This window comes from Lutra lutra, chromosome 4 (assembly GCF_902655055.1).
Source record: "Lutra lutra chromosome 4, mLutLut1.2, whole genome shotgun sequence".
In the NCBI taxonomy this organism is placed as follows: domain Eukaryota; kingdom Metazoa; phylum Chordata; class Mammalia; order Carnivora; family Mustelidae; genus Lutra; species Lutra lutra.
In genome coordinates, this window is record NC_062281.1 from 81,332,532 (window position 1) to 81,359,081 (window position 26,550).

General features: G+C 35.3%; 1 protein-coding gene across 1 annotated transcript in view; it reads left to right on the forward strand.

Annotated features, from left to right (window-relative positions):
- Nucleotides 1–26,550, forward strand: part of PXDNL (peroxidasin like) — a 466,402-nt gene that overhangs the window by 142,065 nt on the left and 297,787 nt on the right. Inside the window, 1 exon segment of the mRNA XM_047727586.1 lies at nt 25,576–25,647. Within this exon segment, the coding sequence (XP_047583542.1) occupies nt 25,576–25,647 (72 nt within the window).

Genomic DNA, 26,550 nt, shown 5'->3' on the forward strand with positions numbered 1-26,550 from the left:
TCTGGACTTTTCAGAGCCAGTTGGGAATGTTTTCCTATAATTGGTGAATGTTCTGTAATAGTGCAATATAATACGTCATTAGCCTTTTCCACTAATATTGGCTAATACTATCTTTACACTTAATTATTTTTCATTTATAGAACCTCATAGAGTACCTGGTATATAGTCCTGATAAACTCTAATTAATAATAAAAACAAAATTCCAAATGATTCCTTTTCATCCTAGACCTATACAATTTGATGTTTGTACTGTAAAAGGTATTTATTCACTTTATATTTAAAATTTGTGCCATTATTCCAGGGGTCAATTAGAACATGATTGTGAATAGACAGCATATGGCCTTCTCTGCAAAGGTTCAGGCTATTTGTAAATTCATCATTTCCTTCTTTATTGTTCTGCATTTCATTAATAAGTTGTTGAATCAGCCAGAACTAAAGACATAGGATTCTAACACTCATGTAGAAACCTTTGCCTAGGTTAAAGTCAATCCATTTATCTGCAGCTCTTGACCAACCTTTGACCAAGTTTCCACCTGGTCCTTGTGAGATTAGTCATTTAGTCCTCTTTGTTATATTTGCTGCATTTTCCAGATTCCAACACTCTGTTAAAGAATAATTTGGCTTGCAAGAATTAATTTGTTTTTGATGAAACCATGCTAATTCTTGATAATCATTATTTAAAATATCATGTGCTTATTAACTTTCTTCAAATAATCCATTTTAGTTTCTTTTCAAAGATTAAGTCAAATTCATTTACTCATCAAGTATTAAGTCATTTAAGCTACTTAGATTTTAGTTAATTTTAAAATTCTTTTCTTCCCTCAACAAAATAGGTTTAGGGGGAACATACCTTAACATAATAACATAATAAAGGCCATATATGATAAATCCACAGCTAACATCATCCTTAATGGAGAAAAACTGAGAGCTTTTTCTGTAAGGTCAGGGAACAAGACAAGGATGTCCACACTTACCACTTTTATTCAACATACTGGAAGTCCTAGCCACAGCAATCAGACAACAAAAAGAAATAAAAGCAATTCAAATCAGCAAGGAAAAAGTAAAACATTCACTATTTGCAGGTGACATGATATTATATACAGAAAACCTTAAAGACTTCAGTAAAAAAAGTAAAAACCCTACTAGAACTGATAAACAGATCCAGTAAAGTAGCAGAATACAAAATCGATGTACAGAAATCTGTTGCATTTCTATACATCAATTATAAAGCAGCAGAAAGAGAAATAAAGGAATTTATCCCATTTAAAATTGCACCCAAAACCATAAGATGCTTAGGAATAAACCTAACAAAGAGGTGACAAATCTATCCTCTGAAAACTGTAAAACACTGATGAAAGAAATTGAAAATAACATAAATAAATGGAAAGACATTCCATGCTCATGGATTGGAAGAACAAATATTGTTAACACGTCTATACTACCCAAAGCAATCTATACATTTAATGTAATCCCTATCAAAATATCAGCAGCATTTTTCACAGAGCTAGAACAAATGATCTTAAAATTTATATGGAACCACAAAGACTTCGACTTGCCAAAACAATATTGAAAAAAAAAAAGAAAAACAAAGCTGGAGACATCACAATTCTGGACTTCAAGTTATATTACAAAACTGTAGTGATCAAAACAGTATGGTACTGGCACAAAAATAGATACATAGATAAATAGAACAGAATAGAAAACCCAGAACTGAACCCACCACTATATGGTCAATTAATTTCAACAAAGTTGAGAAGGATATCCAATGGGAAAAGGGCAGTTTCTTCAGTGAATGGTGCTGGGAAAACTAGACAGCAACACACAAAAGAAAGAAACTGGACTACTTTCTTACACCATACACAAAACTAAATTGAAAATGAATTAAAAACCTAAATGTGAGATCTGAAACCATAAAAATCGTGGAAGGGAACACCAGTAGTAACTTCTTTGACATCACTATAGAAGCTTCTTTCTTGATATGTCTCCTGAGGCAAGGGAAACAAAAGCAAAGATAAACTACTGAGACTACATTAGAATAAAAGCTTCTGCACAGCAAAGGAAACAATCAACAAAACTAAGGCAACCTACTAAATGGGACAAGATATTTGCAAATGACATATGTGATAAAGTGTTAGTATCCAAAATATATAAGAACTTATAAAACTCAACACCCCAAAAACAAATAATCCAATTAAAAATTAAAACAGACATTTCTCCAAAGAAGACATCCTAATGGCCATCAGGCGCATGAAAAGAGGCTTATCACAACTTATTAATAGAGAAATGTAAGTCAAATCTACAATGAGATGTCAGAATGGCTAAAATCAACAACAGGAGAAAAAACAAAACAAAACAGATGTTGGTGAAGATGTGGAGAAAAAGGAGCCCTCTTGCACTCCTGGTGAGAATGAAAACTGTACACTCAATGTAGAAAACAGTATAGAGTTTCCTCAAAAAGTAAAAAATAGAGCTACCTTATGATCCAGCAATTACACTACTGGGTATTTACCCAAAGATTACAAGAACACTAATTCAAAGGGATATATTCACCCCTATATTTATAGCAGCATTATTATTTACAATAGTCAAGATATGGAAGCAGCCCAAGTGTCCTTCGATTCATTGATTCATCAATTGATGAATGGATAAAAAAGTGGTGATATATCTGCATATATGTACATATATACATATATATGTGTGTGTATATACATATGTACATACACATACATATATCACCACATATATATATGTGTGTGTGTGTATATATATATATATATACACACAAATTTTGATGGAGTATATATATATTCCATAAAAAGTAATATTCCATTATATAGGATGGAATATTATTCAGCCATAAAAAGAATGAAATCTTGCCATTTGCAATGACATGGTTGAAGCTAGAAAGTATACTGCTAAGTGCAATAACTCAGAGAATGACAAATAACATTTTATTCATATGTAGAATTTAAGAAACAAAACAAACAAACAAAGGGAAAAAATAAAAGAGATAGAAAGAAAAAAATTGAGAAACAGATTCCTAATTATAAAGAACAATCTGAAAGTTACCAGAGGGGAGGTGGGGGTGATAGGTTAACAGGTGATGGGGATTAAGGAGTGTACTTGTCATGGTGAGCCCAGAGTTTTGTATGGAAGTGTTCAATCACTACATTGTACACCTGAAACTAATATAACACTATATATTCATTAATTGGGATTAAAATAAAAATTTAAGGAAAAAATTCATGGGGCGCCTGGGTAGCTCAGTAGGTTAAATATCTGCCTTCAGCTCAGGTCATGATTCCAGGGTCCAGGAATCAAGCTCCACATCAGGCTCCCTGTGCAGTGGGGAATCTGCTTCTCCTTCCACCTCTGCCCTTCCCCCCTGCTTGTGCTGTCTCTCTCAAATAAATAAATAAAATTAAAAAATAATTTAAGACAAAAATTCAGGCAATAGCTGGAGCTTCCAAGAACCTTTAGAATGGGTCGTATACAGTCTCTTCACTAAATGGTACTGGGAAATTTGGACAGCTATGTACAGAAGAATGAAACTCGACCATTCTCTTACACCACACACAAAAGATAAACTCAAAATAGATAAAAGACCTCAACATAAGGCAAGAATCTATCAAAATCCTAGAGGGAAACATAGGCAGTAACCTCTTAATATCAGCCATAGCAACTTCTTTCAAGACATGTCCACAGAGGCAGAGGCAACAAAAGCAAAAATGAACTTTTGGGACTTCATCAAGATCAAAAGTTTATGCACAGTAAAGGAAACAGTCAATAAACAAAGAGGCAACCCATGGAATGGGAGAAGATATTCACAGATTACACTACAGACAAAAGTCTGATATCCAGGATCTATAAAGAACTCCTCAAAGTCAACACACACAAAACAGATAATCATGTCAATAAATGGGCAGAAGACATGAACAGACACTTCTCTGAAGAAGATATGCAAATGACTAACAGACACATGAAAAAATATTCATCATCATTAGCCATCAGGGAGATTCAAATCCAAACCACATTGAGATATCACCTTTTACCAGTTACAATGGCCAAAATCAACAAGACATAAATAAGAAGTGTTGGAGAGGATGTGGAGAAACAGGAACCCTCTTACACTGTTGGTGGCAATGCTAGTTCATGCAGCCACTTTGGAAAACAGTGTGTAGATTCTTTAAGAAATTAAAGAGAGAGCTACCCTATGACCCCACAATTGCACTATTGTGTATTTACCCCAAAGATACAGATGTAGTGAAAAGAACGACCATCGGTACCCCAATGTTCATAGCAGCAATGGCCACAGTTGCCAAACTGTGGAAAGAGCCAAGATGCCCTTCAACAGATGAATGGATAAAGAAGATATGGTCCATATATACAATGGAGTATTATGCCTCCATCAGAAAGAATGAATACCCAACTTTTGTATCAGCATGGATGGGAGTGGAGGAGATTATGCTGAGTGAAATAAATCAAGTAGAGTCAATTATCATATAGTTTCACTTACTCGTGGAGCATAAGGAATAACACCGAGGACATTGGGAGATGGAGAGAAGTGAGTTGGGGGAAATCAGAGGGGGAGACAAACCATGAGAGAATGTGGATTCTGAGAAACAAAGTGAGGGTTTTGGAGGGGAAGGGGGTGGGAGGTTGGGTGAACCTGGTGGTGTATATTAAGGAGGGCACATATTGCATGGAGCACTGAGTGTGGTGCATAAACAATGAATCTTGGGACACTGAAAAAAATATATAATAAAATTCAAAAACAAATCTGTAGTTTGCTATTTCTAAGCAAATTAAGTGTTATCCAGTTTAAAAGAATAAAAAAGAAATGGGTCCTATATCTAGTAAAGCAGTTTATTCTCAGTAAAGACTGTGTACTTTAGAATATTTTAATTTGTGGAGTGAATCTTTATGTGTGTTAATGACATAGTATGACACAGATTAAGTTTAATTCAGTTCATACCAAAAGAGGCAGTCAAATTATGCTTCAACGTATCTTTGTCAGTCTGGAAATGGATATGTAAATGTTTTACCTAGAAAAAAGACAAGAAGACTGTATACCAAATTATTAATTGGGCTTCACTCTAGCAGACAAGCTTATGCGTGAATAAAATGCTATTCTTCATGCTTTTTGGTATTTTTCCAAAATTATTACAATAAAATTTAATTAACTCTTAAATATAAAAAAATGCTATTTAAGATGAAATAAAGTAATCCATGCTCCATGACTTATGTGCACCAAGACTTCCAAGAAAAAAAAAGTCATATTTCACTATGGTTTATTTTAGCATGAAATCATATGAAAAGGACTTGTCAATAAATGTCCACATGGATAGATAAGGAGTAAGGAAAATAAAATACTATATGTTATAAAAGAGAAAAAATAAAATTCTTTTTGTTTCATTTGGATAATTTCTATTGCTATGCCTTCAAATTCACTAATCATTTCTTCTGCAATATCTAATATGCTGCTAATCCCGTATTTTTCATTGCAAATGTTATCATTTTCATCTTTAGAAATTTGATTTTAAGATCTTCATGTCGCTAAGATTTTGATCTGTGGAATTCTGATTTGCCATCCTTCCTTGTCTGATCTTCTAACATCTGTATCAATTTTGGTAAGAATCAATTGATTGATCTTTCTCCTTGTTATGAAGCATGTTTTCCTGCCTCTTTGCTGCCTGGTAACCTTTGGTCTAATGCCTTATATTGTGAATTTTATAATTTTGGGTGCTGCATATTTTTATATTTCTATAAATGTCCAAGAGCTTTGTTCTGCAATTTCAGGCAAGTTATTTGGAAATAGTTTGATGCTCTTGGCATCACTGCATTTGATACTGCTCTTTGTTCCATGTGGCTCTTTCTCTGGTGCTGGGTAGGGTCTTCACACAAAGCAGTGATTGCTCTTCTGCTGAATATTTGAGAGGGCCTTTTGCAGATCGGGGTTCTTTCTCTATGTTATCTCTTTTCTGATTCTCTGTCTTGAGAACTCCAGCAATAAGGTGATTTTTGGGTCCATTTCATTTGCTTTGCATCTTTTGGGAATCACTGTCTTTCATTGCCTACTACCTGGTGTCAGTGTTTATATATATTGTTTGGTTTTTCTTTATTGTTTCAAGTGGGAGAGCAAATCTGGTCTTATCCTTGTTATTCCATCTTGGTTAGAAGTAGAATTGCAATTTGGGTTTAAATCAGATCTATCAAGGGGCACCTGAGTAGCTCAGTCAGTTGAGCCTCAAATTCTTGGTCATGGCTCAGGTCATGATCTTGTGGTTGTGGGACTGAGCCTGGCTTTGGGCTCTGTGCACAGCACAGAAACTTCTTCAGACTCTTTCCTCCTCTTCCTCCCCGTTTACCCCTCATCACTGGTGTACTCTTCCTCTCTTAAAAAAACAAACAAAAGGGCGCCTGGGTGGCTCAGTGGGTTAAGCCGCTGCCTTCGGCTCAGGTCATGATCTCAGGGTCCTGGGATCGAGGCCCGCATCGGGCTCTCTGCTCAGCAGGGAGCCTGCTTCCCAATCTCTCTCTCTCTCTCTCTGCCTGCCTCTCTGCCTACTTGTGATCTCTGTCAAATAAATAAATAAATAAATAAATCTTAACAAAAAAAAACAAACAAAAAACAACAACAAAACAAAAAAGCAGATCTGTCACGTGCTAATTATGGAATTTTGACTTTTGATTTATGGCTGATTTTTAACCTCTTGATCGATTATAATAATCTTTTTTTTAATTGGAGCATTTAGTCCATTTACATTTATTGAAAATACTGATGTATTTTCATTTATTTCTATAATCTTTTCTGGTTTCTGTTTTTCTTACCATTTCCATGACTTTTAAAGCAATCATTTCTTTCTTGACCTCTTTTGACCACTTTCCTTTTCAATTTATCTTCTGGTAGTTTGAAAGTTAATCAATTCATTTCTATATTTAATGATTATACTAGAAACTTTAGCATAGGTATACTTAATCTATAAGTTTGAATATAATCAATACTTTTACCTTTCTCTCAAACAAGGACTTTACAAAAGTTTAATTTTAATAATCTTCCCTGAATATATATTTTGATTTTTATAGTGTAATTTAATTCTCTCTCTTTAGAACTCACAATAACATTATTTAAAAATTTATACCATCAGTATATATTTAGATTTATTCACTTTATTTGCCAATTCTTTACTGTTTGTTTCTTTTTGGAAATAGATTTTACCATAGATCTTCTGGAGAAAAACTCTTAACTTTTATTTTTCTACCCACCATACTGACTGACCTTCATTTAGAGGCAGCCATGCATAGGGAAGTGGAGCCTGCTGGACTGTTGGCTCCAGGAACATGACCAAGGATCCAGAGAGCCAGCAAACTTTGTTTATTTTACCATTTTCCTAAAGATTTACCATAAGTGTAGAACAGAGACAAAAATTAGTAGATGAGATACAGTCACATATTTTGAAAAATGATAATAGCACTACAATATTTAATTCTTATGTACTTTAGAAGAAAACTCAGACCTTTATTTCTAAATGGGATTTGGTGGGCAAGGGAAACAAAGTAAAAAATGAACGCTTGGGACTTCACCAAGGTAAAAAGCATTTGCATAACAAACAGTCAACAAAGCCAAAAGACAACTGACAGAATTGGAGAAGATATTTGCAAACAACATATAACATAAAGGGCTAGTATCCAAAATCTATAAAGAACATACCAAACTCAATACCCAAAAAACAAATAATCCAATCAAGAAATGGGCAGAAGATATGAACAGACATTTCTTCAAAGAAAACATCCAAATGGCCAACAGACACATGAAAAAGTGCTCAACATCACCACTCGGCATCAGGGAAATACAAATCAAAACCACAATGAGATATCACCTCATACCAGTCAGAATGGCTAAAATTAACAAATCAGGAAACAACAGATGTTGGTGAAGAGGAGGAAAAATGGAAACCCTCCTACACTGTTGGTGGGAATTCAAGCTTGTGTAGCCACTCTGGAAAACAGTATGGAGATTCCTCAAAAAGTTGAAACTAGAGCTACCCTATGATCTAGAAATTGTAGTACTGTGTATTTACCCCAAAGATACAATGTAGTGATCTGAAGAGGCACCTGCATCCCAATGTTTATAGCAGTAATGTCCACAATAGCCCAACTATGGAAAGAGCCCAGATGCCCATTGACAGATGAATGGATAAAAAACGTGGTAGATATATACAATAGAATATTACACAGCCATCAAAAAGATGAAATATTGCCATTTGCAATGACATAGGTGGAAGTAGAGAGTATTATGCTAAGCAAAATAAGTCAATAAGAGAAGACAATTATCATATGATCTCACTGATATGTGGAATTTAAGAAACAAGACAGGATTATAGGATAAGAGAGGAAAAAAAAAAAGAAAAAAGAAACAAGAGAAAACCAGAGAGGGAGACAAAACCTAAGAGACTCTTAATCTTAGGAAACAAACACAGAGTTGATGGAGGGGAGGGGGTTGGGGGATGGGGTTGATAGGTGATGAACACTGGGGAGGGTATGTGTTGTGATGAATGCTGGGTGTTGTGTAAGACTGATGGATCACAGATCTGTAATTCTGAAACAAATGATATATTATAATTAAAAATGTTAAAAAATAAAGAACACAGATATAAATAAATAAATAAATAAATAAATAAAATTTGGTAAACAGTGTAACACTACACAGGTCTCTGTTGTAATGCTATGAAAGGAGAAAACTTCTTAGGTTTTATTGCAAATTTAACTCCTAAGAAAAAAGAATTTTGTTTGGTACATATGGATTTCCAGTACTATAATTATTAGCCTCATACAGACTGATAACAATTATTATGCAAACACAGACTAATGAGGATTTTATACTTAATTATTAGATTTGGTAAGAGTGTTACTTAGTACAGAGGTAAATAAATTTCATCTTTCTCCAAATGAAGACACTTCACTCAGTTTTTCATAGAGGTTAAAGAAATTGCCAGTGGCATGCAGCTAGTTAGCAGTAGACTTTAATCTAAAACCCAGTGCTCTTTCTAGTGCATCATACTTTATCAGTAAATTTAAAAATGATTAAAAATAAAAACATGATTTATCATAAGAATCATAAATCATAATGGCATTACTTCATTGTTCATAAATGCATTTATGGACTTAGGGAAGATATGGAGAAGTGTAACATATTCTGTGTTCTTAGGTGTTCATGGAGGTATTCTCTGTGTGCATGTATGTGTGTGTGAGTAAAAATATTTTGTAAATGGTTAAAAATTCATCCCTTAGATTAGCATGTCTCTGTTTTGGATTCTTAAGTTCAGGAAATCTAAGCTAAATTTACTCCTGCCCAGCATGGCCATTTTGCTCTTGATAGTTACTTTTTAATCTTTGGTTAATGAAATTAGGAATTTAATCTAACTTTATGAGTATGTGTAGTGCTTATGTGTAAGCTTATGTAGTGCTTATGTGTAGTGCTTCCTGCCAATCTGTAGCACATTTGAAACTCTGAAGTTGCTCTGAAAAGTTTAAGCAACCATCTTCTAATCAAGAGATTAAAGGATGCCATAAATTATAAATTGCCTAAGAAGTTAAAAATGTTTCCAAAGCCTAACTAAGCAATTATAATCATTCCATCATTGCAGTCATAAAATGAAACTGCTGACTAGAAGCTACAACAAATTGTATAGTATTCTTTTGCTCATTAAAAAAAGTTTCTCTGAAAATAGAACCATTTTTTTCATTTTTGTACTGGAAGAAAACAATATATATTCTAATGGAAAATCACTTTAAACAAAGTCAGAGGATCTGATACCTAGTCTCTTTTTTAGTTAATTCTATGAATTTTTATAGACTTTTTTTCTTTATTTTCTAAATCTGGATTGAAATACATGATTGACAGATTTCTTCCAACAGATTGTTTTTTGGTTAACCTGAGGGATAAAATAAGTTGATATTTTATGTATTCATTCACATCATTCATTCTTTTTTATCATACAGCTTCTGAGTGACTTCAGTGTGTGGGCTACCATATTATTTATTTTTCATAATATTTGTTTTACTTTGTATTCATTGTCTTTTTGAAAGAGCTCACATCTATCCATCTATTCATGCATTTGTCCTTATATACATACATACATGAATCATTCCTCAACCAATGTTTGTTGGTCATTTGTTTTATGTAAGAACACTTAGGAGTTTATGGATTTTCTGATCATGTAATATTTCTAGAAATATCTGAGACATTTGATAAAGAATAAATTTCAATCTTTATCTCTCATGCCACTTAAAGGAAGAATAATTTTTTAATAGAAGATAATATTGTTAACGTATTATTTTAATGAGAGAATGTTAATGATAAAAAATGTTCAAATTGTGTATGTTATGGGGTTAGAGAATTTTGTGACATGAATTATGATCTGTATCATAAATTGAAATATAACACCAGCAGTCAATATACATTTGTACAAATAAGTTACAGATACTATAGAAAGAAGTAGGTTGAGTAAAATTCTTCTGGCAAGAGTAAAATTCTTCTTTTAGCCTGTTGTATTACTAACATGATAATTCATTGGAAATAAGATTTTGTATTATGGTAAAAACTGGTGGAAGTAGATAATGTTCACCATAATACTCAGCTAGTTGGTCCTTCTTTTTTTTTTTTTTAAATGTTTTATTTATTTGACAGAGAGAGAGAGAGAGAGAGAGAGATCACAAGTGGGTAGAGAAGCAGGCAGAGAGAGGGTGAAGCAGGCTCCCTGCTGAACAGAGAGCCTGACGCGGGACTCGATCCCAGGACTCTGAGACCATGACCTGAGCTGAAGGCAGAGGCTTAACCCACTGAGCCACCCAGGCGCCCCGGTTGGTCCTTCTTTTAAGCTTCCACAATACTGGTAAGCTTTCTGAGGTTGACACAATAATTCCTACCTGTGACACAAAAATGGGTAGTCCAATGACTCTCAGTCAGGGATTCAGCTATGTTAGAGGCAGAATCTCACCCAAGGGCTCAAATATGTTGTCAACCTGTTTCAAACAGGATGATTTACAGGCATGGAATACAGATGGAAGCAGATTTGTGAAAGCCCATTTCTGAGCCTTAAAACAAAAGGCTTTGCCACGGAATGAACAAATATGTAATGTAGCCATATGCTGTACACTAATTCTGAGCATCTCTCTAGCGCAAGTAGTTTTCAAAAAAGATGCCCCCTCTTCTTTGTGTGTTTTTAGTGAGAGGAATTGAAGTTGCTCTTTCAACAAGTTGTGCTATTGTGGCCACTTTCTCAGCATGTTGATTTTTCTGTCTTGCTATCCTATTCTATAATGTAGTGAGGTCATAGACATTTATTAAGCTCTTTGGATGAGAAGTTACACTGATCTCACTGTGCGGTGAATGATAGTACAAAAATACCATTACAGAAAACCAGTCATGAAAAGAGCAGATTGGTAAAGAAAAGAGGACAAACCATTTTTCTGTAAGTTAAATAAATATTCTTTTTTCAGTTTTTGTTGTGTGGAAATTTAGTAGGGATAACATAGGGAAAAAATACTTTGTTTTTGCGAAAGGTATGTTTTAGAACTTTTAGGAGTGTAATGCACTCATTCTTTCACCTCTTTGTTGAACCAAATTACATCTTAGTGACCATGCTCAGTGCCTGGAACAGAACCTGTGGGCTGTGTTGCAGATGCTTACAGAATAGTAGCTAAGGAAGGGGAAAATGTACACCAAAGGCACAGTTGAGCTTTCCTTCCTTTTTTTTTCTTCTTTGGATCCACATTTAAGTATTTTTCTTTCTTTGTCTGACTTATCTCACTCAGTATATGACTTCAAGGTCCATCCATGTTGTTGCAAATACAGATTTCCTTCTTTTTTATGACCGAATAATATTTCATTGTATATACCACATTTTAAAAATCTGTTCATCCATTCATGGACTATTAGGTTGCTTCCAAGTTTTGGCTCTTATAAATAACGCTGCAATGAACATGGCGGCACACATATCTTTCCAATTAATGTTTTGTTTCCTTCAGATAAATACCTACAAGTGGAATTGTTAAATTAAGTGGTAGTTTTATTTTTATTTTTTGAGGAAACTCCATACAGTCTTCCATAGTAGCTGCAGCAATTTACAGTCCCACCAACAGTGAACAAGGGTTATATTTTCCAACACTGTTTCTTTTTCTTCTCCCCCTCTCTCTCCTTCTCCTCCTCCTTCCTCTTCTTCTCCTTCTCTTTTCTCCTTCCCATTCCCATTCCCTCTTCCACCCCCTTCCCTTCCTTCCATAATAGCCATTCTAACAGGTGTGAGGTGATATCTAACTGTATTTTTGATTTGCATTTCTCTGATGATTAGTGATATTGAGCACTTTTTAATATACTAATTGGCCATTTCTATGTCCTCTTTGGGAAAGTATTCAGATCACCTGCCCATTTTTTTAAGTTACACTGTTAATTTTTTTTTTTTTTGTATTGAGTTGTAGTTTTTGTATATTTTGGATATTAGCCCTTATCAGAGATAGACTTGAAAATATTTTCTCCTATTCAATAAATAGGTTGCCTTTCCATTTTATTAATGGTTTCCTATCCAGTACATAAGCTTTTTAGTTTGATATATCCCATTTACTTTGTTTTGCATTTGTTGTTTTGATTTTGGTTTCAAATCCAAAAAAAATCATCACCAAGACCAATGTCAAGGAGCTCACTGCCTATGTTTTCTTTTAGGAGTTTTATGGTTTCAAATCTTAAATTCAAGTCTTTAACCCATTTTGAGTTAATTTTTGTGTATGGTGTAAGATAATAGTCCAGTTTCATTCTTTGGCATGTGGCTGTCCAGTTTTCCCAATGCCACTTATTAAAGAGAATACCCTTTCCCCACTGTATATTCTTGACTTCTTTGTCATAAATTAATTGACCACATATGTGTTGGTTTATTGTTGGGCTGTCTGTTCTGTTGCATTGATCTCAGTCTCTATTTTTATGCTGGTACCATACTGTTTCGATTGCTATAATATAACAACTTTATAATATAGCTTGAAATTAGGAGGTGTGATGCCTCTGGTTTTTTGTTCTTCTTTCTCAAGATCACTTTTGCTATTTGAGGTCTTTTGTAGTCCCCTATAAATTTTAGAATTATATGTTCTATTTCTGTGAATAATGCCATTGAAATTTTCATAGGGATTGCATTAAATCTGTAGATTTCTTTAAGTAGTACAATATTCTTAACAATATTCTTCCAATTGATAAGTGAAGAGTTTTTTCCATTTATGTAACATCTTCAGTTTCTTTCATCAATATCTTATAGTTTCCAGTGTAGAGATCTTTTACATCCTTGGTTAAATTTATTCCTAGGTATTTTATTCTTTTTGATGCAATTGTAATGAGTAGGTTTTTAAATGAGGTTCATGGCTTTATAGAAGAGATCACTATTAAGCATAATGCTCGAAGATGGATTTTTTTTTTTCTAGGTTGGATGGTGAGAAGAAATTCTAGAAAGAAAGAACAACACACCAAAAGCCATAAAAGCATGATACATTTTGAAGTGTTCTAGAGATTGAAAGTACTTTGGCATGGCTAAAAATAGGGTGCCAAAAGTATTCACAGGTGAAAGGCTGGGAAGTAGGGGAATCAGGGAAGGCTTCATATACCAATACAAGCAGTTACCGTTCGGCTCTGCTGACAGTGGAGAGCCACTGAAAGATTTTAAACTGTGAAGGTTAAAATAAATCAACAACAAAACAAAAATGATTGCTTTCCTACAGAAATCCTACACAGCTGCGTGCAAGGGGCATGTAGTGAGTCCATGAGCATATAGATTGTCTGGATGGTGATGATGTGGGTGTAGAACTAGCCTGGGGTAGGACTCAGAGGGGACTTGATAGCTATTCAAATGTGTTCTTAGGTCTGTGATTTTGTGTCTGGGTGGATATTAGGAACCAGGCTTTGGGGAAAGTTCAGGTGACTTTGGAACCTTTATCTCTTAGGGAGATCAAGTGGTTGGATTAATGTCAGGCTTGGAGAATGTGGTAGATATCTAAGAAAAAGGTAGAGATTTGGAATGTGTGTTTTTATATATATGAATGTATATGTGTATATGCACATACATGTTATTCATATATAATTCATGTTTCTTTGCTTTTACTTAGTTTCAAGCAACCAAAATAGTGGATAAGATTGCTTGAGAAGGTTAAGGGAGGAAAGAAGAGGGCTGAAAGCACAGCCTTGGAGACATCAGTGTTTAAGAGGCAAACAAAAAGTACCTGATCTGGAAAAGGAGTCTATGACAGTCTATTAGGAGAGAAAGGAGAAAATCCAGGAGGGCTTAAAGAGGAAGGGAGTTAACATTATCAAATGCCACCAAAAGACAAAGTAAAATGATGACTCAAACACATTCATTGACTTTATCTATCAAGAGTACATAGATGGCCTGGGCCAGGACAATTTGAATGAAATGATAAAGGAGAAAGTCACCTTTAGTGAGCTGACAAATAAATGCAGCAAAAATACTAAATAAAGAGACTTATTTCTTTTTGAAATAAAATTAGATTTTTTTCCTCCAGTTGTTATCATTGGCATGGAAATCTTGGTATGGGAGATAGAAGCAAAAGTGTTAAATAATTTACTAAAATTATAGACAGAAATGTATTTTCCAAAAAGACTTCACATATTTGAGAAGTTGAGGCTATCGAAAAATCTAATAACTTTGTCAGCTTCTCTGATAGTTATAGGAATGAAGTAGTTGTATATGGAGATTTGATTTCCTGTCATTGTCTGTAGCATACAGGTCACATTTCTCAATAATCAGGCCAATCTTATGTGTGACTCCCAGGTACAAAATTGCAAACGTCAGTGTCTAGTTTCACAGAGGAATAACTATACATTAAGTTAACTGAATTTCTTTTTTCTTTCTGAAAAATGGGTTTTGAATAAGAGTGTTTTCACTAATATTTAGAAAAGTTGATTTTTCATTTATTGATGAGTGTCTTATATGCAACTGAACTGAAACCTCACTTTTCATTTGTTTTATATTTCTAGTATTTCCTATATTGCCTATTGTGAACCATAGCTGATTTATCCCACTATTATTATTGTTGTGATAATTGTTATTAAATGCTCTGTCTCAGTACTTATGCTCAAGATGCAAACTTTATGCTATGTATACAAAGATGACTTGGACATATTTCCTGCTCTTAAGAAGCTCCCAATTTAGCTGTGTTGGGTGGGAAGCACAGACCCTATAATTAGAAAATTACAATGTTGTATTTAAAATGCTATAATAACAGAATTTATATTGACGGTGGTAATGTTACAACTACTAACATTTACCACATGCTAAGCACTACTGTAAATGGTTTGGGTGAATTATGATATTTAATATCATACTCATAATGATGAGTAATATCATCAACATTTTATGATGAGGAACCCCAGAGAGATTATGGGCCTGTCGAAAGTCACATGGCTGGGGAGTGGCCAAGACTAAATTCAGTGTGCTTCTTTGGTTCTGAAGCCTGCACTTCAAACCACAAAGCTAAACTGCCTCCCACTGCAAATGCCTTGAAGGATCACATAGGACCCCAGAGAGAAGTTGTCAAGGAATGTTTCACTGAGGAAATAAAGGATGGATTTGGAGGGTCATGCCAATATTACATCATGGAAGGCAGTCGATATTGATGATGAGGGATACCCAAGTAGCTAGTGCAGGTGACAGAGCTGCTATTACTTGCTATGTGTGCTTCCTTCTGACCAACTGTGAGGATGCTTCAAAGGTAGTTTTATCATGGGGGTGATATTTGCATGTTGTCTTGGAGAATACTTGAGCATGTGATAAAGAAAAGACAGGACATTCCAAACAAAGGAACAGCAAGTGCACACATGTAGAGTTATGAAACAGTGTGACCAATATGTGATTAAAAAGTTTGGCCCATTTCACTCCAGTGTGCCTAAGGACAGACGGGGAGGTGTGGGGAGGTATGGAGCTAGATATGTGACACGCAAACAAGATCAGCTTTATCCTGTGGCACAGTGCATCCCGGAAATGAATCTCACCCCTGACAAGCTCTTGGTCATCAAATACATGGTGGAGAACCAGGTTAAGGGAGATCTTTCTAACAACCCCAGAACAAAGTAGCAACCTAATAGTAGGAAGCGGGAAGGACAAACAAGATAAATGTAATCCAAGATAAAAACATAACCAAGTCTGATCTCAGGAATTCTGTAATATTCTTTCAGACTGTATTTATTTGCTCATGTGGCATACTTGTCTAGCAGGATCTAATGGTGTTGGCCACTCTCCCAAGCACAGGGGCATTCGGATAAGCCATGCTTAACATGAAAAGAGGGGACAGAAATGTTAATATTGTTGCATAGTATTATAATGATGGTAATAGTATGAATTATGTTAAGTAATTAATTTTAAAAGTTAAATCTTATTATTTTGAAATATGTTTTCACTCAAATGACAAAGTTAGCAATGTCTTTACATTCAAGAGGTTACATTTGAGTTTTATGTGAAGATTCAGTCACAGCTTCTTATTCTCCAAAAAACATTATTATTATTATTTTTATTTAATTTCTTTTCAGTGTAACAGAATTCATTGTTTATGCACCATACCCAGTGCTCCATGCAATACATGCCCTCCATAATACCTACCACCTGGCTCCTCCAACCTCCCACCCCCCGCCCCTTCAAAACCCTCAGATTGACAGACAAATGGATAAGGAAGATGTGGTCCATATACACTATGAAGTATTATGCCTCTATCAGAAAGGATAAATACCCAACTTTTGTATCAAAAAACATTATTTTATGCAATGTGGTATTTTAGCACCTCAGAGTGAAGCTTTGCTGCTGACTGCTATTTTCACATGCAAGTGAATGGGATTCAGGGAACACTATTCAGCCTATAGTCTAGTCCTCCTGGTACTGTGAAATTTAGCACATATTAAACCACCTCATCTCCCTTGAAATCATTTCTTTGACCTAGAAGAGTGGCCTGCTCTTTAGTGACATCTGCTGGAAGGACCATGTACACAAAGAAAAAAGTCTGGAACTATTTTGTCAGGTTGTCTGTTTTCTTTAGGTTTCCACAGACAGGAACGCCATGCTTCAAAATTATAATGCTTTCTTTTATATTTGGATGCTTTTTTAAAAAATATTTTATTTATTTATTTGACAGGCAGAGATCACAAGTAGGCAGAGAGGCAGGCAGAGAGAGAGAGGGAGAAGCAGTCTCCCTGCCAAGCAGAGAGCCTGATGCGGGACTCGATCCCAGGACCCTGAGATCATGACCTGAGCCGAAGGCAGAGGCTTAACCCACTGAACCACCCAGAGGCCCCTATTTGGATGCTTTTAATGACCTCAGTGATGCAGCTGGACACTCAACGTTCATATTGACTTACCTTGGACTGGTTCACACCTTCCATTGACATTTTCATTGTTAGCTCATTTGTGCAAGCATGGGGTATTTGTTAATTCTCACCACGTAACCTCTGGAAGACAAAGGATTTAAATGAAATGCTAACTGCCCTGTCTGAGGGAAGTGGGAATTTGGTTTAGGATAATGAGGTGGAAATTATAATAAAATGAAAATCAGGAAGACTGTTTTCTGATACAACCTCTGGTCCTCAGTGGCTGGCAGATGATGAATGTGCCCTTCCATTGTCCTGGGCCCATTTTCCTCAGGAGGAGTTTAAGGTTAGGTGGGAGTCTGTAGACAGTGCCTGCTTTGTAAGCAGACACACTTGAGAGCCATTCCCCATGGCCACTTGTTTTGCTTTGAGGTGAGTGAAATGTTTTGAATGAAAAGTTCCAATTCTGAAATCAACATATTAACAACTGCCTTGAAAATGTAGTGTTAAGATTTAGCCAAGATGAATATGTACTTATATTCCACTTCTTTCCTCTCCCTTTTGCTTTTCCCTCTTGTCTTACACATAGAGTCAGAGGTTGGACTAATTATTCTGTAAGACTACTTTTTTTAAAAAAAGTTCAAGTTCTTCAAGATTATAATAGCATACTTGTTCCTTGTAAGAAACTGGGATATTAGAGAAAAGCATAACCTAAGTCTTTGTGTGTGTGTTCCCCTGTTACCTTCCAATTTTAACTTTCGGCTCTCAGTGCTTTAAGACCTATTGTTTAATTGATTTCTTCATCCTGGGGATTTTGTGAACAAGTCCGGCTTGGTTTAATTCATAGTTTGAGAAGTGATTATAATCCATTTCTGGAAAATAGTGTGGAGCTAGGCTGGAAATTTCATTGAAGAGCAAAATAAAGAAGGTAGATTGAGAAACTATTATAAGGTTGTTCTAATATCTTCTTTGAAGTCTTTATAGTGTTGTGATTTATGTATAGATACTTTAGCCATTATTGAAGGTATGTAGATGAGTATCGAATGTGGAGAAAAAAAAAAAAAAAGGAAAAATGCCAGTACTATTTACCCAGCACCAACCCCAGGCAATGTTCACATGAGACCAGCCCTTTCTTTCTTGTACTCTTCACTTGGTGGTCTCCGTACAGCTAGTGATGATTTTCACTGAAGTAGCACTTGTCAGGAGTTAAGACTCCTCAGAGCTGCCCTCCTCAGAGAATTCTGAGATGCAGATCTGAACTTGGGAGGCCCTTCGGTGACTATGCATATTCCATACAGGTTTGGAAAACTTGGTTGAGCCTCCCTGGCCAGGGGTTCAACCCTTTCTGACCCCGGCTGTTTCATTCACTGAAACTACTTGCCTCTCTCTTACAAAGGATGATGCTTGGCCAAGTGTGAGCCATGTCTTCCGAAAAACTACACTGAATGAAGGAATGAATGAACACGGTCATTTCCACTTTTGTCAGGGTCATATTGGGTGTGGTAGGGTTTTCTAGAGAAACTTAACCAATAGAATGAGGAAATCATTAGGCTCTTTCTAAAACAGAGCAAGAGAAAAGAGAGAAGGATTCATTTTAAGGAATTGGCTCATGCTTTTGTGGGGGCTAGCAAGTCTGAATTTTGAAGAAGAGGCTGGCAGTCTGGAGACCCAGGCAAGAGTTGATTTGCAGCTCAGTTATGAAGGGCATTGGAGGCAGAATTCTACCTTTCTCAAACACTTCAGTCTTTTCCTCTTAAAGAATTTAAGCGATCAGATGATCATTTTAGGGTTCACATTAGGGAGGGTATCTGCTTTTTCAAAGTTTACTGATTTTGGTGTTAATCACATATAAAAATATACCTTCACAGCAATATCTAGACTGGTGTTTGACCAAAATCTGGGTACCATGGTTTAGTCAAGTTGACATAAATTACCCTTCATAATAGGTTAACATCAAGCCAGACAAACAGCAACAGAAGATAGACTCAAGCTCTGGCTGCTTGACCCTTGGTAGGCAGAAAATCAACCTGATATCAGAGAGAACCAAAGAACATGATTGGAAATCAGGCAAGCCATGCATTCAGTGGTGTCCTCCAGCAGCTCTTCCTTACCTGGAAAATGTTTTTCCAATTCCTATTCTGAAAGAGCTGTAAGATTGAAAGAGAAAGATGTTTTAGGGCAGTAGGTGAAGTTGTGGAGAGATCTGTTACATTCTTCCCCTGATTCCAAGGTCTGGACAGTTTAGAACCCATGGATGAGGAGATGGCACAAAGGACAGCAGTTGAGAAAGGAGATGGAGGCTGGGACAGCTCTAGCAGTTAGGATCAGAACAATAGGGAACCTGGCTGCAGGGAGCAGAGCATGCAAATGGCTTCGATTCCAGAGACAGAACAGAGGAAGGAGTGCACAGGTGTGTGCTCCTGGGAGAGATGATGGCCGGGCTATCAGAAGTTATCTTACTCCCTCCTGCCCTTCCTGAATCCAGGGAAGACAAGATCCTGCTTATGTTATTTCTACAGTTTTATGCTTTTGACTTTACAGTGACTTAGTTGCATCCCCGCCTTCAACAAGAATGCTTTTGGCTCAAGTACAGATCTGCTTGATCTTTTTTTCATGAAGATAGACTTTCTGCCAGAATGAATATTTTTCACTTAAGAGGAAACAAGTAGCACACTCAGACAGAAATCAGCCTGTTAAGTTGGTGCTCTCTGAGAGTTTTCCTTATTTGTTTTGCTCTCTCAGTGCCAGGTTCTTAGCTAAAATGGCTAGGCATGGGCCCCCTTAGCTCAGGCATCTGCTCACAATAAACCTGTAGACCATCTCAAACTAGGGTACTATTAGGAGGACCCACACTACAGTGGGACCAGATGATCTGTGTAGCTTGGGTCTTACGTTCAAGATCTCAAATTTAGATTTTGATATTATCTCCTAATGACCTATGCATTCAGTCAAGGGGAAGGCTGATAGTGTTTTTTAAGAGCATTGCATTCGTCTTATAACTTAAATTAGACTATCATCTGTGGACAAATTACAATTTTATTTTTTATGTTTAAATACCCACTTGTTTAATGTTTTCAAAAAATATGCCCTATGTCTGGCATTTATAAAATATACTGGGAACCTCAGGCCTTTGGGAAAGGTCTAACATCTCTATCACTCTGTGAGATCTTTCTCTGGATTTTTCCACACAGACATAGTATAGCTCCATCTAACCCACCCAGAAGGTGTGTAATGGGCGGTGATGTGGGCGTGGTGTGCCCTGTTCCATGAAGGAACTAAATAACATGATCTTGAGTTATGCTAATTTGTTTAAGCCTAGTTCACTTTGCTGTCTGTCCTTGCTTGTTCTCTGCCTTCTATGTACAATGGGGGAATCATTTAAACTCATTTTGGAAGGAGAATCTTTTGGATTAAATTTGAACTAAAACCCATCTCTTATTGGTTAAAAACATCAATTCCAAATTTCTCACCATAAAAATCATTAAACATTTCTTCTTCAGCTTTAACAACTTGAGCTGGAGGCAGGCAGGCCAGACAGACAGATAAACAGACAAACTCATGTTGACCACTGCCAGTAAGCACCATGAGCTCAGTTTTCATCTTGGTGCCTTTCCTAAAGTTGCTTCCAAATTGAATTCCAGTGAAAAGTGAATGGGATGAAAATTGTGCTAAATAATAATTATTTTTATGAATATTATTTTATCAATATTACATATATCATAAAGGGATGAATTGTGCAGGATATATAAAAATTCAATTTTAACTCTATGCAAAGGATGAAAAAATAATGCTACAAATAATGCTATGTGAAGTTTTATATAAATGACAAATTTTGTGTGGGTGAAATTTTAGTGATCCATCTTGAATGTAATAGAGGCAATATGGGGAAATAAATAATTATTTTTGGATAAACTTATTTACATAGAAGGTAGTATGATCCAAATTTGGTGGTAATTTGAATTCAGATGATCTTTTAGTGTAATTTCATGAAAAGGTATGGTAAATACTACTTTCAGCAATGTATCGTGTAATGCCCCATATGCAATTCTAAAATGCAGCAATTAAAACTAGGAAGGGAAGGGGCGCCTGGGTGGCTCAGTGGGTTAAAGCCTCTGCCTTTGGCTCAGGTCATGATCCCAGGGTCCTGGGATCGGGCCCCATGTGGGGCTCTCTGCTCAGCAGGGAGCCTACTTCTCTCTCTCTCTCTCTCTCTGCCTGACTCTCTGCCTACTTGTGGCCTCTGTCTGTCAAATAAATAAATAAAAAATCTTAAAAAAAAAGAAAAAACAAAAACAAAACTAGGAAGGGAAGTCTTTCCTTAGAGTTTTAGTTTATAATCTACCAAACTACACAAGTTTATGTGGTAGAATATACTGACAAAGAACATGAATGTTAACATGCTAACTTTGGTGCATCTATATATGTCTTATAAGAGTTTTAAGTCAAGGGGGAAATAATCTTTGGGTTTCTTTAAGTGTGCTTTGCTTTTCTGGAAAGCTGCTTCTCTGTGGCTACCTGAGCAGTGAGAACTGTGCGTCATGTATCTCACTGCCCCCTAAATAACCCTTGGGACAGTGGACAACTTGCCACACTACTCTGGCAGGAAACCTTAATCTTGCTTGTTAGTGAAGACAAAGGGAATTTTGATAACCAACACACTTAGCACCTTTACTCTTTTTTTTTTTTAATTTCTTTTTAGCGTAACAGAATTCATTGTTTTTGCACCATACCCAGTGCTCCATGCAATAGGTGCCCTCCTTAATACCCACCACCTGGCTCCCCCAACCTCCCATCCCCCACCCCTTCAAAACCCTCAGATTGTTTTGCAGAGTCCATAGTCTCTCATGGTTCACCTCCCCTTCCAATTTCCCTCAACTCCCTTCTACTCTCCATCTCCCCATGTCCTCTGTGTTATTTGTTATGCTCCACAAATAATTGAAACCATATTATAATTGACTCTCTCTGCTTGACTTATTTCACTCAGCATAATCTCTTCCAGTCCCGTCCATGTTGCTACAAAAGTTGGGTATTCATCCTTTCTGATGGAGGCATAATACTCCATACTGTATATGGACCACATCTTCCTTATTCATTCGTCCATTGAAGGGCATCTTGGTTCTTTCCACAGCTTGGCGACCATGGCCATTACTGCTATGAACATTGGGGTACATATGGCCCTTCTTTTCACTACATCTGTATCTTTGGGGTAAATACCCAGTAGTGCAATTGCAGGGTCATAGGGAAACTCTATTTTTAATTTCTTAAGGAATCTCCACACTGTTCTCCAAAGTGGCTGCACCAACTTGCATTGCCACCAACAGTGTAAGAGGGTTCCCCTTTCTCCACATCCTCTCCAACACACGTTGTTTCCAGTCTTGCTAATTTTGGTCATTCTAACTAGCACCTTTACTCTTAAATCAATTAGTGAAAAGTTTAAATTTAAAATGTGGTGATTAGTTCAAGCATCTTTTTGCATTATTTTAAATTACATATATTATGTATTACTGCTGTATTATTTAATTGAAAATGAATTCAGAGTTGGCATCATTTTGTAGAACTGAAGCTGTGCATACACTATGATCTAGCAATCCTAATTCTAAATATGTTCCAGAGAAATATTTCTTCAGGTGCACAAGGAGACATGTATGCATGTTTATTGAAATATTATTTGTAAATGTTGCAAAAAATTGATAACAGTCAAAACAGCTGTCAGTAAGGGGATATATAAAAGAACTGTGTCTGCATAGTGAAATATTATAGAACAGTTGAGGATAAATATCTAGATCTTTATGTGTCAAAGAATGACCTAGAAGAGATGCAGTAGAGGGGGAAAAAGAGAAGTTTTAAAAACCACAGAAAGTTTAATTCCATTTCTGTAAATTTAAAAACATGAAATATTCTATATTTACCTCTATTATGTTTATTTTCATATGTATACATTTTACTTTTTACTTACATTTATTCATATACCTATGTACATTTGTGTGTCTAAAAAGAAACATCACACTCAGGAGAGAGGTTATATTTGAGAAGGAGACATAGCTAAAATTAAGGTAGTGGTTAAAAGAGATTTTTACTTCACCTGTAATATATTTTTACATGTGATTTGTGTAATCAAAATAAAAATGTGTGGAACTGTGAATAGAAGTAACTATATCAAGTGAAAGCAGTTGTTAATTCTGGATATGGATAATAAAGAGTACTCTTTTCTTATTTGTACTTTTCTGAATTTTTAAAAAATTTCAAAGCCTTAAAAAAAGAAAGTGATTTATCTTTTTATATTTACTCCCTTCTTGTATTGTTGGGAGTTCAGTTTGGGAGGACTATTAGGATTTATGGTTTGATGTGAGAGGACAGTCCTTTCTGTAATTTGAAGCTTCTGTGTTGAAGGGAAACTAAGGGCCTATAGTATTTGGATTTATATAACTTTATCTCCTGTAGGTTTATAGTGAGAATTTCACATAATTTATAAAGTTTCTTTTAAAAATATAATACAGACCAAATAATGTATGATGTTTAAGCAGTGCATTCCGTCTTACAAAGACGTAGAGTCACAATGAGTTATTTTGATTGAATACCTTTTAAAAAAATGTCATGCATCTTTTTTCTTTCTTGGTGACAGAATTTAATTGAATTATTTTAATTGAAAAAGCTCCTATAAAATTGCAATATCCTTCCAAGTCAACTCAAGAGAAACATAAACTGATAGAATTTTAAGGTAATCTTATAAAGATTTTTGAGTTGAGTATTTTAAAATAGTAATACTTTTTATGATGGTGAAAAATTTTATTTTGAGAAATTAGTTGGGGGGAAGTACATATTTTGTTTTTTGTTTTTGCTTTTGTGTTTGTTGGTTTCCTGACACACTAATGCTCTGTAAAGTTTTTCCAGTATCATTGCCCTTGGGTCTCATATTTCCGAACAATTTTTTCATCTTTTTCCTGTGATCCCTACATTAGTGAAATAAACTCAGCTCAAATAAAGTTATCAAAATAACAGTTTATTGCCTAGATAACTAAAAAGTCGGAGGTAAGTTTGGTCTCAGGCATAGCTGGATGCAGGGCTTTGTTTTCTTCTCCCATATTTTCGCCTTTTTGTCTCTAGTTGACTTTATTTTCTAATCTGGACACTTATGTTCATAGATAACTCATTTTTCATAATCTCTGATCCCAAACACAGAACATAACTGTTTTATTCAGCAGCTCATGAATGCCCCCAATTTGCTTTGCTTGAGTCATATGCTCCCCACAGAAGAAGGAGTGTGTCCAAGGAGACAGTTGTCTGGCCTTAGTCACCCTCTTGAAGGGCACATGACTGACATTTCCACCAAAATTATAGGCAGTGGAGTGGGTTCTTCTCTCACTGAGAGAGGGTCTAGGCAGACCAATACCTAAGTTGGCTATCTGTGCAGAACATCTTGTTTGTTGCTCTTTTGTACCAATAATACTTTATATACTTTAATACTTTATATACTAGTGCTGTAATTATTTGTTTGTAATCTTCAACTCAACTGTGCCTGCTCAGTAGCAAGGACCATTTATATTGTTCATCTTTGTGTTCCTATTATTTAATGTGGCAATGTAATTGGCATTCAGTAATTTACATGCTGAATAAAGTAATGTATTAATTGATGAAAGAGAATGTTGGCTGCCTCTCTTACACTATTTTTTTTTTTTTACGTATTTTAATATTTCCTTAGAAGGCTGTTATGTTCCTGGACTATTAAGAAAAATTAACTAATTAATAATAATTTTGCCTAGACCCAAGTAATGGTGTTATGTTGAATTGATAAGTGACATCTGACCTATCAATATTGTTCAAATTTATTATGCTCAATTGGCATGTTGCCATATACAGAATTTGTTTTAGTGCCATACAAATATGACAAATGGAAATGGTGTAACTGCTTTTAACACTTTGAAGAGATCTGTAACTAGCTGCACTTTTCTGGTGTCTTTAGACTAGCATATAGCACCCGATATGCATAATCTGCTATAAACAACATACGTACCTAACAATTATGCATAATGTACCTAATACTGTCTCGTGGTTAGTCCTTCAGTGCCATAATTTGGTTATAAAAATAGAATTAGTTTTTAGACTTCTGGAAATAATAATCATAAATATTATATATTAGTAATATAACATATAATATAATAATATATTATATAAGAATATAATATAAATATTAATCATAAATATAATATTTCTCTTTTTTATGTTCCCAGAGACTTGAGGTTTAACAGAATACAAGAAATTCCTGGGAGTGCCTTCAAGAAACTCAAGAATTTGAACACTCTGTGAGTACTTATGCTTATCTGTGAGGTTTCTAAAATTATAATCTAGTTGGATTGCAGATTGCCATGAAAAGTCATTTGGAGACTAAAGAATAATTAGTATGGGAGTGGAAACTTGTTAGTGGTCTTGTAATCAGAAATTCTCTGCTTCTTTCCACTACCTATATTTTTACTACCTTCTGAATCTGGGAAGTAGTCCTACTTATCTAGTTGTCCTTTATATTATATTTGTTTCGAAAGCTTCATGATTGAAGAAACTGAAAGAATAATTAAATACTTTCTTTATGGATTCCATAGCCAAAGCAATAGGCATGTAATAAAAATTCATGGTCTTGTGACTATGAAATCCATGCTTTCACCATTATGCCACTGGATCTCCTTATTTGTAATACCACAAATACTACAAAATCATGTATTTAGAGGAAAAGTTACAACTTCATGGTTAAGCTCTGATAAAAATTTTCAAAGTCTAAAACACTCATTTTATTCATTCAACAGATATTTATTATCTGTGGTCTGCTTAGCAGTTTGCTGGCTTTGAGTCCAGACCAAAATACACAGGTCCCTGCTATGGTATAGCAGATAGTCTGACCTTGCAGACGATCAGTAAACAAAGACCCAGCTGTTAAAACTGTAAAACACGTAATAAAAATATGGCAACTACTATAAGGGAAGAGAGTAGAATGATATGAGAGATGACAATAGGGGGCTTACAGGTACTAACATTGTTCTATATTTAAAATTATTTATGTTGCATTTAGATTATTCCATAGGGCAAAATCACTGGAAGTTAAGAATATTCAGTGTTGTTAGAACTATATGGGTATATTAATTTTCTTGACATAATATTTTTGTAATCAAGTTAATAATATTTTCAACCTAGCTGAATTTATCACTGTGCTATAG